This window comes from Saccopteryx leptura, chromosome 2, assembly GCF_036850995.1.
Source record: "Saccopteryx leptura isolate mSacLep1 chromosome 2, mSacLep1_pri_phased_curated, whole genome shotgun sequence".
NCBI lineage: Eukaryota > Metazoa > Chordata > Mammalia > Chiroptera > Emballonuridae > Saccopteryx > Saccopteryx leptura.
In genome coordinates, this window is record NC_089504.1 from 1,277,506 (window position 1) to 1,294,773 (window position 17,268).

The 17,268-nt window shown below is 64.0% G+C and overlaps 1 protein-coding gene across 6 annotated transcripts in view; it reads left to right on the forward strand.

Moving 5' to 3' along the window:
- KCNT1 (potassium sodium-activated channel subfamily T member 1) overlaps window positions 1-17,268 on the forward strand; it is a 60,116-nt gene that overhangs the window by 15,735 nt on the left and 27,113 nt on the right. Inside the window, exon 1 of one of the 6 annotated variants that reach the window (XM_066366672.1) lies at window positions 7,291-7,445. The exons of 4 other annotated variants lie outside the window; for them this stretch is intronic. In XM_066366672.1, the coding sequence (XP_066222769.1) occupies window positions 7,291-7,445 (155 nt within the window). Of the gene's footprint in view, window positions 1-7,290; window positions 7,446-16,130; window positions 16,357-17,268 lie in introns of those variants that run through there. One more of the 6 variants, XM_066366674.1, reaches the window with a different exon arrangement.

A 17,268-nucleotide genomic window follows, 5' to 3' on the forward strand; every position in this document is an offset into this window, starting at 1 on the left:
CCGTGGCCCCCCTCACTCCCAGGCCGGGCTTGTAGGCGAGTGGTGGTAGGAAGTGTCCAGGGGCCAAGGCTTCAGGCTCTGCGGAGGCTTGAGGGGGGGACGACCCAGCTGCAGGAAGGACACGGTGCCCCAAGGGTCCCCTTCGCCTGTGTCTCTGCGGCCCTCTGACAACACTGGTCGACGTGTTTCTCTGGAGTTGAGCAACACCCAATGTTGTTTCACACAACAAGCCGAGAAGCAGGAGGACAGGCAGTCCCCACGATGCCAGGAGCATGGCGGGGGGAGGGGGGGATAGGCCCCTCCCCGTTCTGGCCCAGCAGGGAGCGCCTAGGCAGGGGCTTCTCCTGACCTCCTGGTCCCCCCGGCCTGGGAGGAGCAAGGCCAGAGTCTCCGCGGGAGGTGTGCCCCTCCCCTGCAGCCCCTGCCGCTGAGCGCTGAGCAGAAGCTGATCCGGCTGCCCCTGGATTCCAGGCAGTTGGGGGGACCAACCTGGCTCCTCCCATAGGATGAAGGAGGGGGTGGCATCTCTCTCCAGGAACAGCCTGTGCCCAGAGCCACTCACCTGCAGTTGTTAATAGCGGAACGTCACTGCTCCGGGTTGGAGAGCAGTGCCAGCCCCAGAATGGTTAGCGATTAGCGGGGAGTTAGAACCACCCCCGGTCTGGAAGCGCGGTGGCTTGCCCCCTCCTTCCTGCCCAGCCCTCAGGCCCACGCCTGCCCGCTCAGGGCGGACCTGGGTTTGTCCTCCCTGTCCCAGCACCTTCCACATCTTCCTCCCCACCTGGGGCTGCCTGGAGATAGTGGGAGGGGCCAGTACCTGAATTCTGAGGTGGGGGACACTGTTGTCTGCTCACTGGGGCAGGGCCCAGGACCTTCCCCAGGACCAGAAAGTGCAAGGCCTCATGGGGGAGGGGGTCTCTCAGCTGGGACGGGGCATTGAGCGAGGAGCTGGGGCTGTGGGGGGGGCTGGGGGCCCTGGGCTTGTGTGCTCGCCGCCTCTAAGCCTGCATCCCCGGGACTCGTGTTCATGACTCAAGATTAAATCCCTCCTGAGTTACTTACTGCAAAGCAGAACCCAGATGCCCGGAGCGGGGGTGGTCAGCGCCCTGCCGTTCTGGGTTCGAATCCCGATCCCCTTCCCTCCCAGCCTCCTCCACCGGGCTGGGCTGTTGCATCTGCATCACTCAGCCTGGCCCACCTGCACTGGATGGGGGAGGTGACAGGGCTCAGTGGAACACAACCCCACCACCCAGGGGCTCAAACTGCAGACGTCACTTCTCACCGTCTGGGGCCTGCACGTTTGAGATGGGGGGGCAGCATGTCCTGGTGAAGAGGCTCCTCTGTGTTAGTAGATGCTCTCTGGCTGTGTCTTCCCGGGGGGGGGGGACCGAGAGAGCTCCAGTTTCCTCATAAGGATGCTGAGCCAATCACAGGCCCACCCCCATGACCTCATCTAACCCTGATCACCTTCTGAGGCACCAGCTCCTCACACCATCACACGGCGGGAGGCGGGGGTGTTAGGGCTTCCTAGGTGTGTGAATTTAGGGGGCATGGACATTTAGTCCCTGGGCGGCTGGGGCATAAACGTTGGCACACGATCTGAGGCACCATGGTTGGCTTTAAGGACAGAAAGGCCATGGAACCAAGGAATGAGGGTGGCCTTCGCCAGCGAGGAAGTGGGGGGCAGGACCTCAGTCCTACAACCACAAGGAGCTGAATCCTGCCAGTGACTGGTGAGCTTGAGCCCGTCTTCCTCTGAGCTGCAGGTGGGAGTCCGCCCTGCTGATGCTGATCGGGCCTCGTGTCTCGTGTCTCGCTAAACAAAAGACCGAGCTAAGCTGTGCCTGGGTTTCTAACCCACAGCCCCGCGAGGTCGCACACGGCGAGTGGCTTTAAGCTGCGAAGCTGGGGACCTTTTGTTACGCAGCAAAGATGGCGAATACACAGGCCTCTTGTGTTGCAGGAGGACCTGCCGTCTCTGTGTGTCTGTGTGCCTGGGGGGGGGGATCACTTGCCCCTCTGCCTCCACTTATCCTTGTAAACCGGACGAGGGCCTGAGGGCCTGAAGGGCGCAGCCTGGACGATTTAGGCAAAAGAACGTTTCCAGTGACCCCTCCCTCCCCCCCCGTGTGCCTGTATTATCTGCTCGTCCCTCTGTGGGAGATGGCCAGATGGAGCCCTGGGTTAGCGGGGGCAGCACAATTCTTCCACTGGACGGTTATGCCCCTGGGTCACCTCAAGGGGACCCGTCGTCTATGAACATTGGTTCCCACCCCATTGCACCAAAGGATCATGGCCTCCCTGGAGCATCTTCACCGAGCCTCCGCTTGCTGCGGCTGGGGATGTCCGTCTCTCCTGCTCTGGGGACGTCCGTCTCTCCTGCTCTGGGGACGTCCGTCTCTCCTGCTCTGGGGACATCCGTCTCTCCTGCTCTGGGGACGTCCGTCTCTCCTGCTCTGGGGGCATCCGTCTCTCCTGCTCTGGGGGCGTCCGTCTCTCCTGCTCTTGTCCCCTCTCTGCGTGGGCATCAGCCACCTTCTTCTACAAGGGTGCTGCCTCCGTCGGTGGAACCTGGCATGGACCGATGTGGAACATGCTCCATCCGTTCTCTTCAAGTACCAGTTTTTTTTGTATTTTTCTGAAGTTGGAAACGGGGAGGCAGTCAGACAGACTGCACCCCGCATGCACCCGACCGGGATCCACCTGGCATGCCCACCAGGGGGCGATGCTCTGCCCATCTGGGGCATCGCTCTGTTGCAACCAGAGCCATTCTAGCGCCTGAGGCAGAGGCCATAGAGCCATCCCCAGCGCCCGGGCCAACTTTGCTCCAATGGAGCCTCAGCAGCGGGAGGGGAAGAGAGAGACAGAGAGGAAGGAGAGGGGGAGGGGTGGAGAAGCAGATGGGCGCCTCTCCTGTGTGCCCTGGCTGGGAATCGAACCCGGGACTCCTGCACGCCAGGCCGATGCTCTACCACTGAGCCAACTGGCCAGGGCCTCAAGTACCAGTTTTCAAAGTGAGGAAGAAGCCTCAGGTCGTGACAACCAAGGGCGTCTCTTTCTGGGTTCCACTTTCCGGGGAACCTGGGCTGACCCGTGGAGCTACATGGCTCACCGTGTGTGGTGGGCCCAGCTGTGCCCTGCCCCTAAATATGTTCACGTCCTAACCTCGACCTCCGGACTTTGCAGATGTGATGAAGGCTCTTGAGATGGGAGATGTCCCCAGATCGACTGGGTGGGGACCCATAATCTCAGGAGTCCTCAGAGAGGGAGGCGAAGGGCCAGAGCCAGGGAAGAGTGGACGTGAGCAAGGCTCAGCCTCGCAGGACCATGTAGGAGCCTCCAGAAGCCGGCAGAGCAGGAACCGGTCTCCCTGGAGCCCCCGCCCACAGTTGGAGTGTAGGATTCTCACCTCCAGAACGGGGAGGAATCACGTTCGGGCGTTAGACACCACTGAATCCGTGGTAATTGGTCAGCGTAGCCAGAGGAAGGTCACACGCCGTGTTCTCATCACCCTCCCTCTGACCCTCTGCTGTCACTACTTGGGCCAGTGGGAGCACTTCCAGCCGGATTCTGTACCCTTTCTTACCAATTTTTAAAAACTTAGTGGATTTTTTAGACAGGAAGAGAGAGAGAGAGAGAGAGAGAGACAAACATCAAATTTATTTTTTATTTTTTATTTTTCTGAAGTGAGAAGCGGGGAGGCAGAGACAGACCTCCGCATGCGCCCGACTGGGATCCACCCGGCACGCCCACCAGGGGGTGATGCTCTGCCCATCTGGGGCGTTGTTTTGCTGCAATTGGAGCCATTCTAGTGCCTGAGGTGGAGGCCATGGAGGCATCCTCAGCGCCCAGGCCAACTTTGCTCCAATGGAGCCTTGGCTGCGGGAGGGGAAGAGAAAGAGAGAGAGGAAGGGGAGGGAGAGGGGTGAAGAAACAGATGGGTGCTTCTCCTGTGTGCCCTGGCCGGGAATCGAACCCAGGACTTCTACACGCTGGGACGATGCCCTACCGCCGAGCCAACCTGCCAGGGCCAGAAACATCTATTTCTTTTTCAACTTCCTTGTGCATTCATTGGTTGATTCCTGTATGTGCCCTGACTGTGGGGGAATCGAACCCGCAACCTTGGAATGTCAGGATGATCCTGTGACCAGCTGAGCTGCCCAGGGCAAGGCCTCTTCCCGATTTCTCTTACTGTAGAAAAGTGCCATTCACGTTGACCACCTCCACCACGTCAGCGACGTTAGGTACCTTGCCCGGTTGTGTAGCTGCCGTCACCATCCTCTCCAGAACTTTCCATCTTCCCATACGGACCCTCTGCCCCCCATGAAACGCTCCCGCCCGCTCCCCCAGCCCTTGGTCTCTGCGGATCTGACTCCTCCAGGGACCTCCTGAGTGGGACCCTAAGTAGGTGTCCTTCTGTGCCTGGCTTCTTTCACTGAGCACCATGTCCTCCGGGTCCGTCTGTGCGGTCGCCGGTGTCAGGATATCCTTCCCCTTCAAGGCTGAATCATGGTTCCCTGGGCCCACTCTCACAGTCTGCAGGGCACTCTGAGAATGTATTTCATCCCTCATTGGCTCCCCCCCCCCAACGCCCCCATCCTCATCTCAATTTTGGGGTGCCACCGCCTACCCACTTCCTCACCCTTATCCCCTCCCTGCCCCCACCCAGTCCCCTGCCCCTCCATCAGCGGCTGGCAGTCCCACTCAGCACAGATGCGGCAGAATGAGGACCCCACCCTCCGCACCGCGGACAGCTGTGTAATGGGAAGCATTTACGAGGCAGCATTGGCGGAGGCTTAAGTGCTTGAGAAGTGGGCGATGTGCTGGCTGCCGCACCCGGAGCCCATCCAGGGAGTTCGAGGTTGTCCCAGCTCTGCAGAGCAGACAGTGCCTGGTCACCTCGGGGCCTACGCCGGGAGCCCCTGCAGGACATGCCTCACCGTGCCCCAAGACCAGGGACCGTGGAGTCTTGCAGGAGGCCTGCCTCCCCCTTCCCCCCAACAGGAAACAGCTGACGTTCTATGACAAAGCGGAGATCATTTTCAAAATCAATCAAACCTTCAGGACATGGTGCAGCAGCCGCCTGCAAAGCCCCCGTCCCCAGACCTAGCTCACGCCGGCAGTTGGCTGGTGTCCGGTGTCCTGCCAGTTTTCACGAGGTCACTCCACACAAAATGCTGGGCACCCTGCCCTGTCACCTGACTCTGACCTAGACCCTGCCAGACGCCAGGGGACACCTCAGCCCGGATAGCTCTCTCAGAAACCAGGAACGGAAAAGACAGCAGCCCTCGTGGCAGACAGACCCGATGCCGCACTGTCCTGCGGATGGATATGACCACGCACAGTCCTGCGGATGGATACGACCACGTAGCCACCCCCGTGCTCTTGTGGGCGTCACTGCCATTGCTCTGTGAAGCCCGGGTCCCCAGGAGTCCTGCCTGCCGCCCCAGACCCCCTCTGGCCACTTCCTGCACCTCCTGGGGTGCACGGTGAGCACCCCTGCCACCCAGCCCTCTTCCTGGGCATTGATTGACAAGACATGCCTGATGGGCCTCTGCGTTGCCCCAGTGCACAGCGCCCCCCTGTGGTTGTGCAGGGTGCTGCCTGCCCCTGTGTTCCTGCCCACTTTGTGTCACCAGCTCCCCACCCCCTTCCCCAGACAGTTCCAGCTCCCTGTCTTTGCAGCTGCTGCTCTGTGCCGTTCCACAGGGAGGGCCGACATTGCTGCCCCCCCCCCAATCTCCCCAGGGGCAGGAAGGGACCTGGCTGGTGCAAACACCTCATCCCTCTGGGGCAGATACAGGGTGTGAGACAGAGACAGGTGGGGAGATGCCTGTGCGTTTGCTGAGACTGCACCACGGATTCACACAGTGTTCCCGGCTCCCCCACATCTGGGGAGGGGGGCCAGGTAGGGGCTGGGCGTCCTGAGGCCTCCCACAAACCTTCCACAAGCACCAGGCCCTGGTGGGTGTCCGGGTGATGAGTGGGGAAAAGAAACAGGCAGGCCGGGCAAGCTGGAGCCTCTGGGCTGGTGAGTCAGGAGGGCAGGGTCCTCCCAGCACCAACACCTGACGGCTGTTACCTGGGCCAGTCCTCTCACCTGCCGGCCTCTGTCAAATGGAAGGAACTGGGCAGAAAGGCTGGATAATGGGGCGGCAGAGAGCGGAGGCTCCGTCAGCCAGAAGTCCTGCCTTCCTTCTTGTCTCCGTCCCCTGGAGAAGCGGCTTCCTCCCTCAGGGCCCCAGCTTCCCCGCTTGGCAAAACGGACAGAAATCCGCACTGCGTGTGGGCGTTTGTGTTCAGTGAGCCGGTCAGGGCTGGTCCCCGCAGGGCGCTGGGCATCCAGAAAGCAGCTGCTGTGTCCACTGCTGGGGCCTCATGCCAACACCGAGCAGAGCCTGGGGTTTGGGCACCAGTAAGTGAGTGCCCCCCATGGAAGCCCTGGTAGCTTTGGGGGTAGGAAATGGGCAAAGGCGGACCTGACCAGGTGGTGGCGCAGTGGACAGAGCATGGACCTGGGATGCAAGGTCACTGGCTCGAGCAAGGGGTCACTGGCTTGGTTGGAGCCCCCCAGTCAAGGCACAAATGAGAAGCAATTAATGAACAGCTAAAGTGTCACAACTAGGAGTTGATGCTTCTCATCCCTCTTCCTTCCTGTCTCTGTCTCTCTCTGTCTCTCTTGCTAAAAGAACTGTGGGAGGTTGGGACCCTGCCTAATTGTGGCAGGGAGGACAGACAGACAGCAATTTCCCACGAGGCTGGAGGGATGGACCCACCTGGAAGGTGAGCAGGGCTCTGGGCAGGCAAGCCTCAGAACCACGGGGTCTCCAGGACTCAGGAGGCTGTGTGTCGGGCACCTGTCTCAGCACCCGTGGCTCCCTCCCCTCTCCAGCAGTCCTGCCTGTGGAGGTGAGTGGCCAAGAGCCACCAGCTGTCACCGCGCCACTTCCCTTCCCCCAGCGCTGTGACTGTCATCCTGATTACTGCTACTATTCCCGTTATAAGGCAGCCCCCAGCCGCCGCAGGGTTCTGAGTCCCTCCCACAAGAGCGTCCTTTGCGCACGGGGGGCCTCCTGGGGTGGGAGAGAGCAAGGAGCCTAGGCTTTCCACCCTCCACCCCGGGTAGTGGGGGGCGCGTCCCCTCAGCTTCCCACCCCCCCTCCCCCGGGCCGTTCCACTGCGGCAAGGCGCAGGGAGGACGCGGGGCGGTGCCGAGATGGTAGCTCCCAGCGCCGCCCCCGCCGCCCGCCGCCGCCGCCGCCGCTGCCGCTGCCCGTGCGCTCCCGCAGGATGGCGCGGGCCAAGCTGCCGCGCTCGCCGTCTGAGGGCAAGGCGGGTCCCGGGGGCGCCCCGGCCAGCTCCTCGGCCCCCGAGGAACCTCAAGGGCTCAGTCCGCTGTTGCCGGCCCGTGGCGGGGGCTCCGTGGGCAGCGACGTGGGTCAGAGGTAGGGGCGTGGGCCCAGGACCCCCGCGCCGCCGCCGCCACTGGGAGGGGCTTTGCATCTTGGCCGCTTGCATCCTGCATGAGCTCCGCTGGGTTGCACGTTGCCTGAAGCCGTGGGAAGGGGGGACAGACTGCCTGGGTCTCCCCTGATATCCCCACTCAAGCGCTGCGACCACTCAGTGTGTCTCCAGCCCGCCTTGGGGGTCCCTGTGGGACGCGCCCTCTCCTGCTCTTAGAGGCTAGCTCTCTGGACCTGCCCTTAAGGCTGAGGGGAGAGGCACTGTGGGGACCTAGGCCTTGTGCCAGGTAGCTCAGCAACCCCAGCTGGATGGAACTTCCTCCACGGGAGACCACACTCGCGTTCATTCCAGTGGCCACTTGGGGGAGGCAGGGCCGGCATCTGTGTCCCGACTTCAGCGCTGAGCAGCGCGAGGCCGAGGGAGACCAGGAGGCTGGTGGAAGGCTGCACAGTGGATTGGAGTTGAACCAGGGGCTCTGGCAGCCAGGGTGCAGGAAGCCAGTTCTCTGGGGAGGGAACATGGCCGAGCAAGGGGGACTGCTGACCTCTCCTAGGTCCCTCTGTGACTGCCCGCCGGCGGAGCACAGCACCCCCATTTCACAGATGAGGACACCGAGGCTCGGCCTGCGGCACTCACTCCAGCCAGCACCTCCCTTGTGCCCAGAGCCCTTCCGGATCCTGTGGGGGGGATGGAGATGAATCAGAGTGCCCGGTGTGGGCACGTATCGTGGGCACGGAAGCCTGTGCCTGGCAGGGAGGTGCAGGCTGGGCCGGGGCAAGGGGAGCGTGGCTTCCTGGGCACTGGCACTTCAGGAGGAGCACAGGGAGCAAGGCAGGGCCCTTCTGGGCAGAGGGGGCAGGTGCGACCAAGGCCTGGGGAGGGATGCCAGGCTGTGTCAGGGCTGGGATGGTGAGGGGGCGTTGGCAGAGACTCGGCCTGGCAGATGGCAGAACCAAGGGTGCCTGGGAGCCTCTCCCCTCCCCCTCCTGCCTGACCACACGCTGTCCGGGCCTCCCTGTCCTCATACCAGTCCCTGCCCCTCAAAGCCCCGGGGGGGAAGGCTGCCACCCAGTGTGTGCCCACTGGCCGAGGAGACAGCTGAGGCTGGGGAGGGAGTGATTCTAGCAAGTTTCGGAGCGGCCGGCGGGCGGCCCCTGGGCAGGAGGGAGGCGAGTGCTGACCGAGGCCCTGGGGACCAGGCTCCTGTCTTCTCCATCTTCCTGGATGCCATGGGGACAGTGATTCCAGAGGCTCCGGTGACAGCCAGCGTGGCCCCTTAAGGGTTTGGCTCCTTGCACAGTCCCATGGCTGCAGGGACAGCCAGTGCCCAGGCTGCGTCTTAGCCCACAGGGCAGCATGGGAACTGCAGCTGTGGGCCACCTCCTCCAGGAAGCCCCCCCCCCCCATACACACACATATGCCCACCCCTGCCATTCCCCATCCTCTGCTGACCCTTCGCATGGGCAGCCTCACCGGCCCAGTTCCCCAGCAGGGTCCTTATCTGCCCGCTTCTGCAGAGCAGAGAGGTGGAAGCTGTCCACAGCCTCCGGTGCCTGGTGACCTGCAGCTCCCTCTCCCCAGGTGTTGGGTGCCTGCTGCAGACAGGAGCAGCAGGGAGCCACAGCCGGTTCCTGAGGACAGGAGGGGTTGCAGGGTGTGTGCCTTAGGGACATGGGTCTGACGGAGCTTCCACTGTGACCTGAGTAGGCCGTCGGGTGCTGTGTCACAGGGAGTTGGTGGCCGTAGCTCCTGCAGCTGCCTCCGCTCTTGGGGCCTTCTGCAGCCAGCCAGGGACACAGTTCGCTGGGCCTCAAGGTCCCCAGGGCAGCCCCAAGCCTCCAGGAGGCCTCGTCGCTGGTGGGAAAGCAGAGGGACTGAGCCACAGGGAGATAGATGCCTGCTGCGGTCACGGTGCCCAAGCCCCCAGCTCATCCTGTCTTTTGGATGTGTGGGCCAGCGAGTCCCTTCTCGGCCCCTCCAGCCTGGGCTCCCATGGGCCTCTCCTTCCTTCTCTGCTGCCCGTCCCCCCAGCGTGAGGAGAGAGGGAGAAAGAGAGAGAGAAAGAGAGAGGAGGCTGGTTGCAAAGTGTCACCTGAGGTGACGGGAGCGAAGGACCATTATTCGAGAGCTTTTTGAGCAAAAGCGCCTAGCGAGGGAGAGGCTGGCTGGGTAGCGAACACCCGGAGTGGGTCAGGGCTGGGCTGGGCCCCTTCATGCCCCCCACAACTCTCGAGCTGGTGGCCTCGGCCCTGGAGGGGGCTGCAGCACAGCCTCGCACCTGCTGGGCCTCAGTGCCAAGTGCCCTGACCTGGAAGGGAGGACTAGGGGGAGGGGAGGGGAGGGGATGCTGGAGAGAAAGGCCTGGCTCCCCTGTCACCCCCTCCGGCTGCGGTTCGGCCCCAAGAGAGGGGCTCCCTGATGTATTGTTGGGAGGACACCTTGGAGGGGGGGCTGGGAGGCATGGCGGTGGCCTCGGCAGGGTCTGAGCATCGGGAGTCGCGGCCGGTACGGGAGCGTTCTGGGGTACCAGCGGAGTTTGGGGTACCAGGCAGGCACCACAGGACGAGCTGCAGAGACAGGGAGGGCCCAGGCCGGGTGGTGGGGACCCTTGTGTGGGTGTGCAGGGCCCCGAAGGCCAGGTCGGAGCTCTGAGCTCCCACTTGAGGCTGAGGGCCGAGTTCAGGGGAGGGGGCTCTACAGGCAGGAAGAGAGAAAGGGGTCCCTGAGGAGGGGGAGGAGGAGGAAGGTGGGTGGGTGGGTGCTGCGGAAGGTGAGGCCTGTGGGCTCCTCCGTCAGGAGGTCTGAGCGGGGCCGCCCTCCCCTCTTCCAGAGGTGGGGCGCGCTGAGCTAGGACCCTCACCCGGAGGGGGCTTTCCGGGGGCTGCAGGGGGAAGGGAGGAATCCAGGCCCAGAGGTCTCTCCAGCGTGCAGCCTGGGGAGGGGGCCTGGTGGAGGTGGGGCAAGGCTGGAAGGAGCAGGAGCCCCGAGGGGGAGGGGCGGCCAGGCTGCAGAGTGGCCACCGGGGCCGCCTGTCCCTCCAGGAACCTGGCCTTCCCTGCAGAGCCACACCTGCACACGGCCAGTCCCCTCCAGGGAGCCGGACCCTCCGCTCCCCAAGTCTTCTCACCCGCCCACCCCCTCCGCCCCTCGCCTGCTCCTGGTGAGTTCCTGGTCCTGCTGCCAGCCACCTGCCACCCCCCCTGGTGCAGCTGTTGCCCGAGCTCAGAGCTGTGGCACCAGCAGGGCCAGCGATGGGGAACCTGAGCCCAGACAGACGCACAGAATCTGCCAGGAACTCCCAGTGACCCTGGGCTCTGGCCTCGTCCAGCCCTGGTTCCCTGCCCTGTGTCCAGCGCTGCGCCTCACCCTGCCAAGACCCACCCACCCAGATACCAGGGCGGGCACCGCAGGGGAGCCTGCCCACCTGGGGGGCCCTGCGGAGGCGGGTGGGTGTGCGCCTGTGACCCCTGCCCCTGTAGGCCGGCCCCTTTTTCAGTGCTGTGGCCTTTTCAGGAGGGTGGTGGTCCTCTGTGAACCTTGGTTTCTTTTTCTGCAACATGGTTGCTTTGAGGACTGAGGGGGCCCTGGAGTTCTCTGCAGGAGCTGATGCCATGGGTGCATCTTCTTCAAAGAGCGGGCCCTGCCCCCTGCCCCCTGCCCCCTGCCCCCTGCCCAGCGCCAACCCAGGGCAGCCAGCTGAGCCCCAGGCCACCCCCAGCCTCCCCCTCCCAGCACAGGCCACATCCAATCAGACAGGGGCTGGAGGGAAAGTCGGTAGGCTTGAAGACGGAGCCCTGGCTGCGTCAGCGTCCCTGCGCCCTCGCTGTCTCGTCCAGCCGGGTGGCCCTTGCTGGGACTGCCCCTGGCTGCCGCCAGCTTCCCGGGTGTGAGGAGGGGTTGCTGGTGCTCTTTCCCGGACGGACGGACGCAGGGGTCGCTTGGTGCTGGCAGGCTTGGGGAGGAGCAGGAGAGGGGTGGGTCCCCGCCCGCTTGGCTAGAGACGGGTGGTCCAGTGTGGGGTCCTCTCAGGGGTGGTCGGCAGCCCGTCGGCCGGGAGCCGGTGCATGTGCTGGGCCCACGTGCATGGAGCTGCCTTTCTCCTGCACCGCGGGGCCTGGCTGGGCCGGAGCCCCCGCCACAGGGTGTGTGTGTGTGTGTGTGTGCGTGGGCATGGCGCCCCTGCCCCCGGGGCCCTGCCTGCACCCTCCCTGCCTGTCCGTACCCCTGGCTGGTCCAGGAGCCCAGGCCCTCCGTCCACCCGTCTGTCTTCCCGTGTTGACGTGTCGTCCGCTCCGTGTCTGTCCCCAGGCTTCATGTGGAAGATTTCAGCCTGGACTCTTCCCTGGCTCAGTAAGTGTTCTGCGGTGGGGGGGAGGCCTCAGTGGGGACAGACACGTGTCCCCCTGCCCCGGCAGAGCCTGGGAGGAGGGTGGCTCCGGCCGGCACCAGCCCGGTGGGCCTGCAGGGGCGGGGGGGGGGGCTTCAGCGGGGACAGACACGTGTCCCCCCACCCTGGCAGAGCTGGGAGGAGGCTGCTCCGGCCGGCGCTGGCCCCGGTGGGCCTGCAGGGGGCAGGGTGTGGTGGTGAGCACCTCCCGGCGTGTGTTGCTGGCTCTGAGGCCGAGGGCTGGACGGTTTGTGGTCCCCTGGGGAGGAGCTCAGGAGTGGGACATGGAGCTTTCCAGAGGCAGACCCCCCAGGACCCCCACGGTGCTTCTATGGGGGCAGGCAGGCCAATGACTGCTGGGACCCCCGGCCTCCGCCCACCTGGACGTGCCTCTGCCTGTCCAGGCCCTCGGGGGTGGGCCGGGCTTCCCCATGGGGGCATCGTTCCTGATTCAGGGGCAATTCAGTCAAGCAGAGGATAGCGTTAAGGCTGGGGGACCAGAGCCCCTCAGAAGAACAGGCAGGTCCCGCCGCCGTCCTGGGCCAGAGCCCGACCTGCTCAGACCCGTGGTGTTCACTGTGGCCCCCGAGTGGGGACCAGGTATGAGGGTCATCAGTTAGCGTTGTCCGTGGCCACGTGCTTCCGGCCCGACTCCACTGGCCATTGCCTCCCTGCAGCCCACCCGGACTCGGAGGCCGGGATACATCCTGGGCCTCGGTATCCCCGGCCTGGTCCACTGTGCCCTGCGTGGCAGCGGAGACGAAGGTGCCTCCCCGGGAGGAGCGGACGGTCTGCAGCCACGGGGGGGGGGGGGGCAGGCTCCGGGCTCTGCCGGCTCAGGGTTCCTGCTGGGAGAGCCGAGGGTTTCGGGCCCCCGGAAACCCTGGGCCGCTCCTCTGCCGGGGGTGCGAGGACGAGGACCTGCGGGGACTTGGTGTGGTGGGTCCCCGGTGGGGCGGCCTCCTGGGGGAGGCACCGGCCAGGTCATTTTTCATCTTGAGAAGCCGCTGGCCCCCTTGAGCCCCCCCATCCCTATTTCCCAGGTGCTGAGGAGGGTGGCTCCCCACGGGGGATGGGCTAAGCTGGAACTGAGGGGACCACGGGAGCCAGCCTGCAGCCGTGGGCCAGGGTCCTGGGTGGGAGATGGGGGGAGGGGAGACGTCCCCAGCTGACATCTGCACCAGCCCCCAAGGCGAGGCCCCAGGCTGGGGCCGACTGTGGTGGGTGGGCTGACTGTGGTGGGTGGGCTGACTGTGGTGAGTGGGCCGACTGTGGTGGGTGGGCCGACTGTGGTGGGTGGGCCGACTGTGGTGGGTGGGCCGACTGTGGTGGGTGGGCCGACTGTGGTGAGTGGGCCGACTGTGGTGAGTGGGCCGACTGTGGTGGGCAGAGCCGCCTTCACGCTTGGCCGCTGGCCCCGTGCCCGCTCCCGCAGGCAGCCTCTCCCCTCTGTGTTCCTGGCCCCAGGCCTGCTGACCCACCTGTGGGACTTAGGGCTATGTGGGGGGAGGGGGGATCAGGCCATGTGTCTGTCCTTGTCCAGCTGGGCTGGTCACAAGTTCTGCCCGTTCTCAGAATAGCCAGCCTCGGGTGGGTGGCTGGAACTGGGCCCTGCTTCCCCTTACCTGCTGGTCAGCAGGGCCCCCGGGCACCTGCCGGAGAGCCCCCAGCTGCAGCGACAGACCCAGGGAGGGAGGCAGTCTGACCCCAGCCCCATGTGAGTGCACACTGCCGTGGTCTGGAGGGTGGGCTTGCCCACGCCCTGTGCCCGCTGCCTGGCCCTGTGTTTGGAACTTCCTGGCATGGGCCTTCTGTGCCACAGCCACCTGCCAGGAGTCCCTGGACAGCCTGCCGCTCAGCCTGCCAGCCGGAGAGCTGAGTCCCAGGTTCCGTCCTGCTGTGGGGTGGGCGCATGGGGACCGCCTCAGATCTACAGGGTGTGGGTGAGACCCTGGGCACAGGCAGGGCCCACTTGAGTGTGAGCTGCGTGAGCATGGGGCAGAGCTGACCCCTCGGCCCCTGGACATCGGGAGGCCCACGCCCCACGGGTGACGGGGCCAGGCTCAGGCCTCGGTGGGCCTACTCCCTGCTTGTAGGGATGGGCTGCCCAGCGTCCTCTGAGGGGTCCTGCTCATGGCAGGGCTCAGGGCCATGGCTCTTAGGTCTGCCCAGCCCCTACCCTGTCCTCACCAGCCTGAGAGCTGTTCACCTCAGAGGACAGAGGGGCCAGCAGGGCTGAGGGCTGTCTCGGGGTTAGGGGTATGGGTTTGGCCTGTCCAGTGCTTAGGGGCCACCTTAGGTCAGGCTCCCCATAGCCTCTGGCCCCATGACCAGGTCTGCCCATGGCACATCTGCTGTAGACCTCCCTGGGCCCCTGGCAGCGGGCAGCGGGGGCCCCTCCTATGTGCCCAGCCCCCTCCCCCCGGGCCTCCGAATGAATGAATGAGTAAGAGAGAACAGGCTCACAGGAAGGAGCCCCCTGCCCTTGCCCGAGGCCCCAGCCTGTGTGCGGGTGGCTCCAAGTCCAGCGCCAGGGCCACTGGGCGTGTGGTATCTCTGAACCCTGGCTCCCTGGCCAGCTCTTGTCCAGCTCCAGAGAGCAGCTTCCCGTGAGCTTGGTCACTGGCTGCACCACAGGGCCCCGGGTCACAGCTCTGCCCACAGCCCGTGGTGGGCGTCAGCGGTGTGCGCCTTTCAGCCACACGCCTGGGTTTATGACTCAGGGACCGTCTCCGCTGGGCGATGGGAACAGGAGGTGCTGGCCAGCATGCGTCAGGACCCAGGACCAGATGGGCCCCAGGGCTGGCACCGTCCCTCGGGTCTGATGGGTGCAGGCCCCCAGCCAGGCTGCTCGAGAGTTCTCTCCTTGAATCCTGCGCCCAGAAACAAGCGTTGCTTCAGACCTCACGGGGGAGGAGCCTGAGACACAGGGAGCCTTGCATTCTCTGTAGTTAGTTGAGCCCCCCTGCCAGGCAACCCCCACCACACCGGGACGGTGCTGAGCAGGCCGGACGGGCAGGGCCGTCGAGCAGCTGGGCAGGTAAGGGGCAGGCCCGTGTCTGTGCAGTAAAACCCTGGGACGTGGGGTCTGGACACTCCCGACAGGGTTCCTGTGGGAGCCAGCTCGGCACCCCAGTCAGAACTGCGAGAAATATTGTACCGCAGCCTGAAGCATGCTTCAGGGTAAGTGGATACTTTGTAATTTAGTTTTTGCAGTGGTGCTGGAGGAAACAGCCGCTCATGAAACATTGAAAGTGAAGGAAGAGGGTTGGTGAACCTCACTGGCCCCGTCTGTGCCCCAGGCTTCTGCCCCCTCCCCCGCTGCGTGGAGAGGCCTCTGTGCGTTTGTTTGTAGGTGGATACTGTCGCTCAGGCCTGGGGGTCTGCCGCCCCTGGCAAGGGGTCAAGGGCCGGCCAGCACCGGCCCCACAGAGGGGGACTTGGGGTTCCAGCTCTGTGGGCGTGGGGAGGGGTTAGGGGGTCTGGGAGTGAGCACGTCCGGGCATGGCGAGTCCCGGGTCCGCTGTCCTGAGCCCGCACAGCCTGGCGGGGACTCCAGTGGGCCGTGGGGGTGCTACCGTGAGGCACACACAGTGGGGTGTGAGGTTGTTTGGAGGAGTGGGGGTTGGGGTCCCTGGGGAGGGCCTGGCAGAAGGCAGGAGTTGCTGACCGGAGCAGCTTCCTGGCCTTTGCCTCAGTTTCCCAGTTCTGGGCCCAGTCGGGAGTGCAGGGTAACAGTATGGAGGGTAGAGATGGGGGGGTGGCATGGGGGGCCCAGAGGGGCCACAACAGGCCCTGTGGGGGGCAGGAGGAGTGGAGGACCCCTCCTCCGAGGCTTGGCTGTGAGGGGGCAGGGGCGTGTGGGGGACAATGTGTTGAGCTGGGTGCCTTGGGGCCACCTGGGGTTTGGCCGTGGGGCACTGAGTCCTGACCTCATTCGGAGAGAAGGGCATATGACCAACTCCCCAGAGAGAGCCTGGGGGCCTCTTCTGAGCCGGCTCTGCGCAGCACCTCAAGGAGGGTTGGGTTCAGGGGTTCAGTGGTGAGCTGAGAGGCAGGAGGGAAGGGTACAGTGACCATTGGCTCTGAGTTTAGACTCTTGCTGGTCTGTTGAGGACCTGCTCTACTGTCCGGCCCCAGGAGTCCAGAGTGTGGTCAGGTGACCACGTTGTACCAGGACCTGACAGTCTCTGTGGGGAAGGGCCCCATGCCACCCGTACGTCCTCCCAGACCCTTCTTGAGCCCTGGGACCGGCAGAGGCTACTGTGGCCCAGGCTCAGCCTCCAGGGACCCTCCGGGTGGCACGGCTGTGCCTTCACGGTGCTCAGTGCCTCTGCTCCGGGGTCATGACCATGGCGTAGAGCTGAGCTGCGGCCCCTGGACGGGCTGGTCCCACCCCCAGGGGCGCTGGGCCACCTCCACCCGGCACCTGTGTGAGGAGAGGCAGGCGCATGGCCTTTCAGACCGCGGCTGCCAGGTTGCCGGTGCCTCTGTCTTGTCATGAGGTGAGTCTGGCTCCCGGAGGTGCCCATGGGCTGGCCTTGCGGGACGGGGGCGGACGCAGACCGTGACAGAGGGTGCGGAGGTCGTGTGTGTGTGTGTGCATGTATATGTGTATGCGTATGTATGTGTATATGTGTGTATGTATGTGTATGTGCGTATGTGTATGTGTGTGTGGTGTATGTATGTGTGCATGTGTGTGTATATGTATGTGTGTGTGCATGTGTGCATGTGTATGTATGTGTGCATGTGTGTATATGTATGTGCGTGTGCATGTGTATGTGTATTGTGTATGTGTATATGTGTGTATGTGTGTGTATATATGTGTATGTGTATGTGTGTATATGTATGTGTGGATGTGTGTGTGTGTATATGTATGTGTATATAGATGTATATGTGTATGTATGTGTGTGTATATGTGTGTGTGTGTGTATATGTGTGTGTTTGTTGGGAGGAGTAGCTGATGCCAATCCAAAGCAGTTGCCCACCCAGCACCCCAAGTCATGGGCCTCCTGGAGGGCGTGTGCTCCCCATCTCGGAGGGAAACAGTGTGAGGCCACCGTGCCTACTCGGGGCTCTGGCTCACGGCACCTGCTCTGTCTGTCCTGCCTTCTGTCGACACCGAGCTGTCCCTCCTGTGGAGGGGGCACCTCCACACCGAGCACTGCCCCCACACATTTGACACACTCCTGTGGGGGGGGTGCAGGGTCTGCTCCCAGGTCGCTGGGAGCCTAGGAGGGGCTCATGGTGTCTGGGGATTGGCCGGGAGTGCAGGTGAGTCTGAGGGAGGGGGACCCATCTCCCCAACATTCCTGCAGATGCCGCGAGCCTCCAAGCATAGCCAGCAGGGGCCACCAGATAAAGCAGTGACCATCAGCATCTAGAACGTTCTGTATAGGTGATAAAATGTGTTTTTT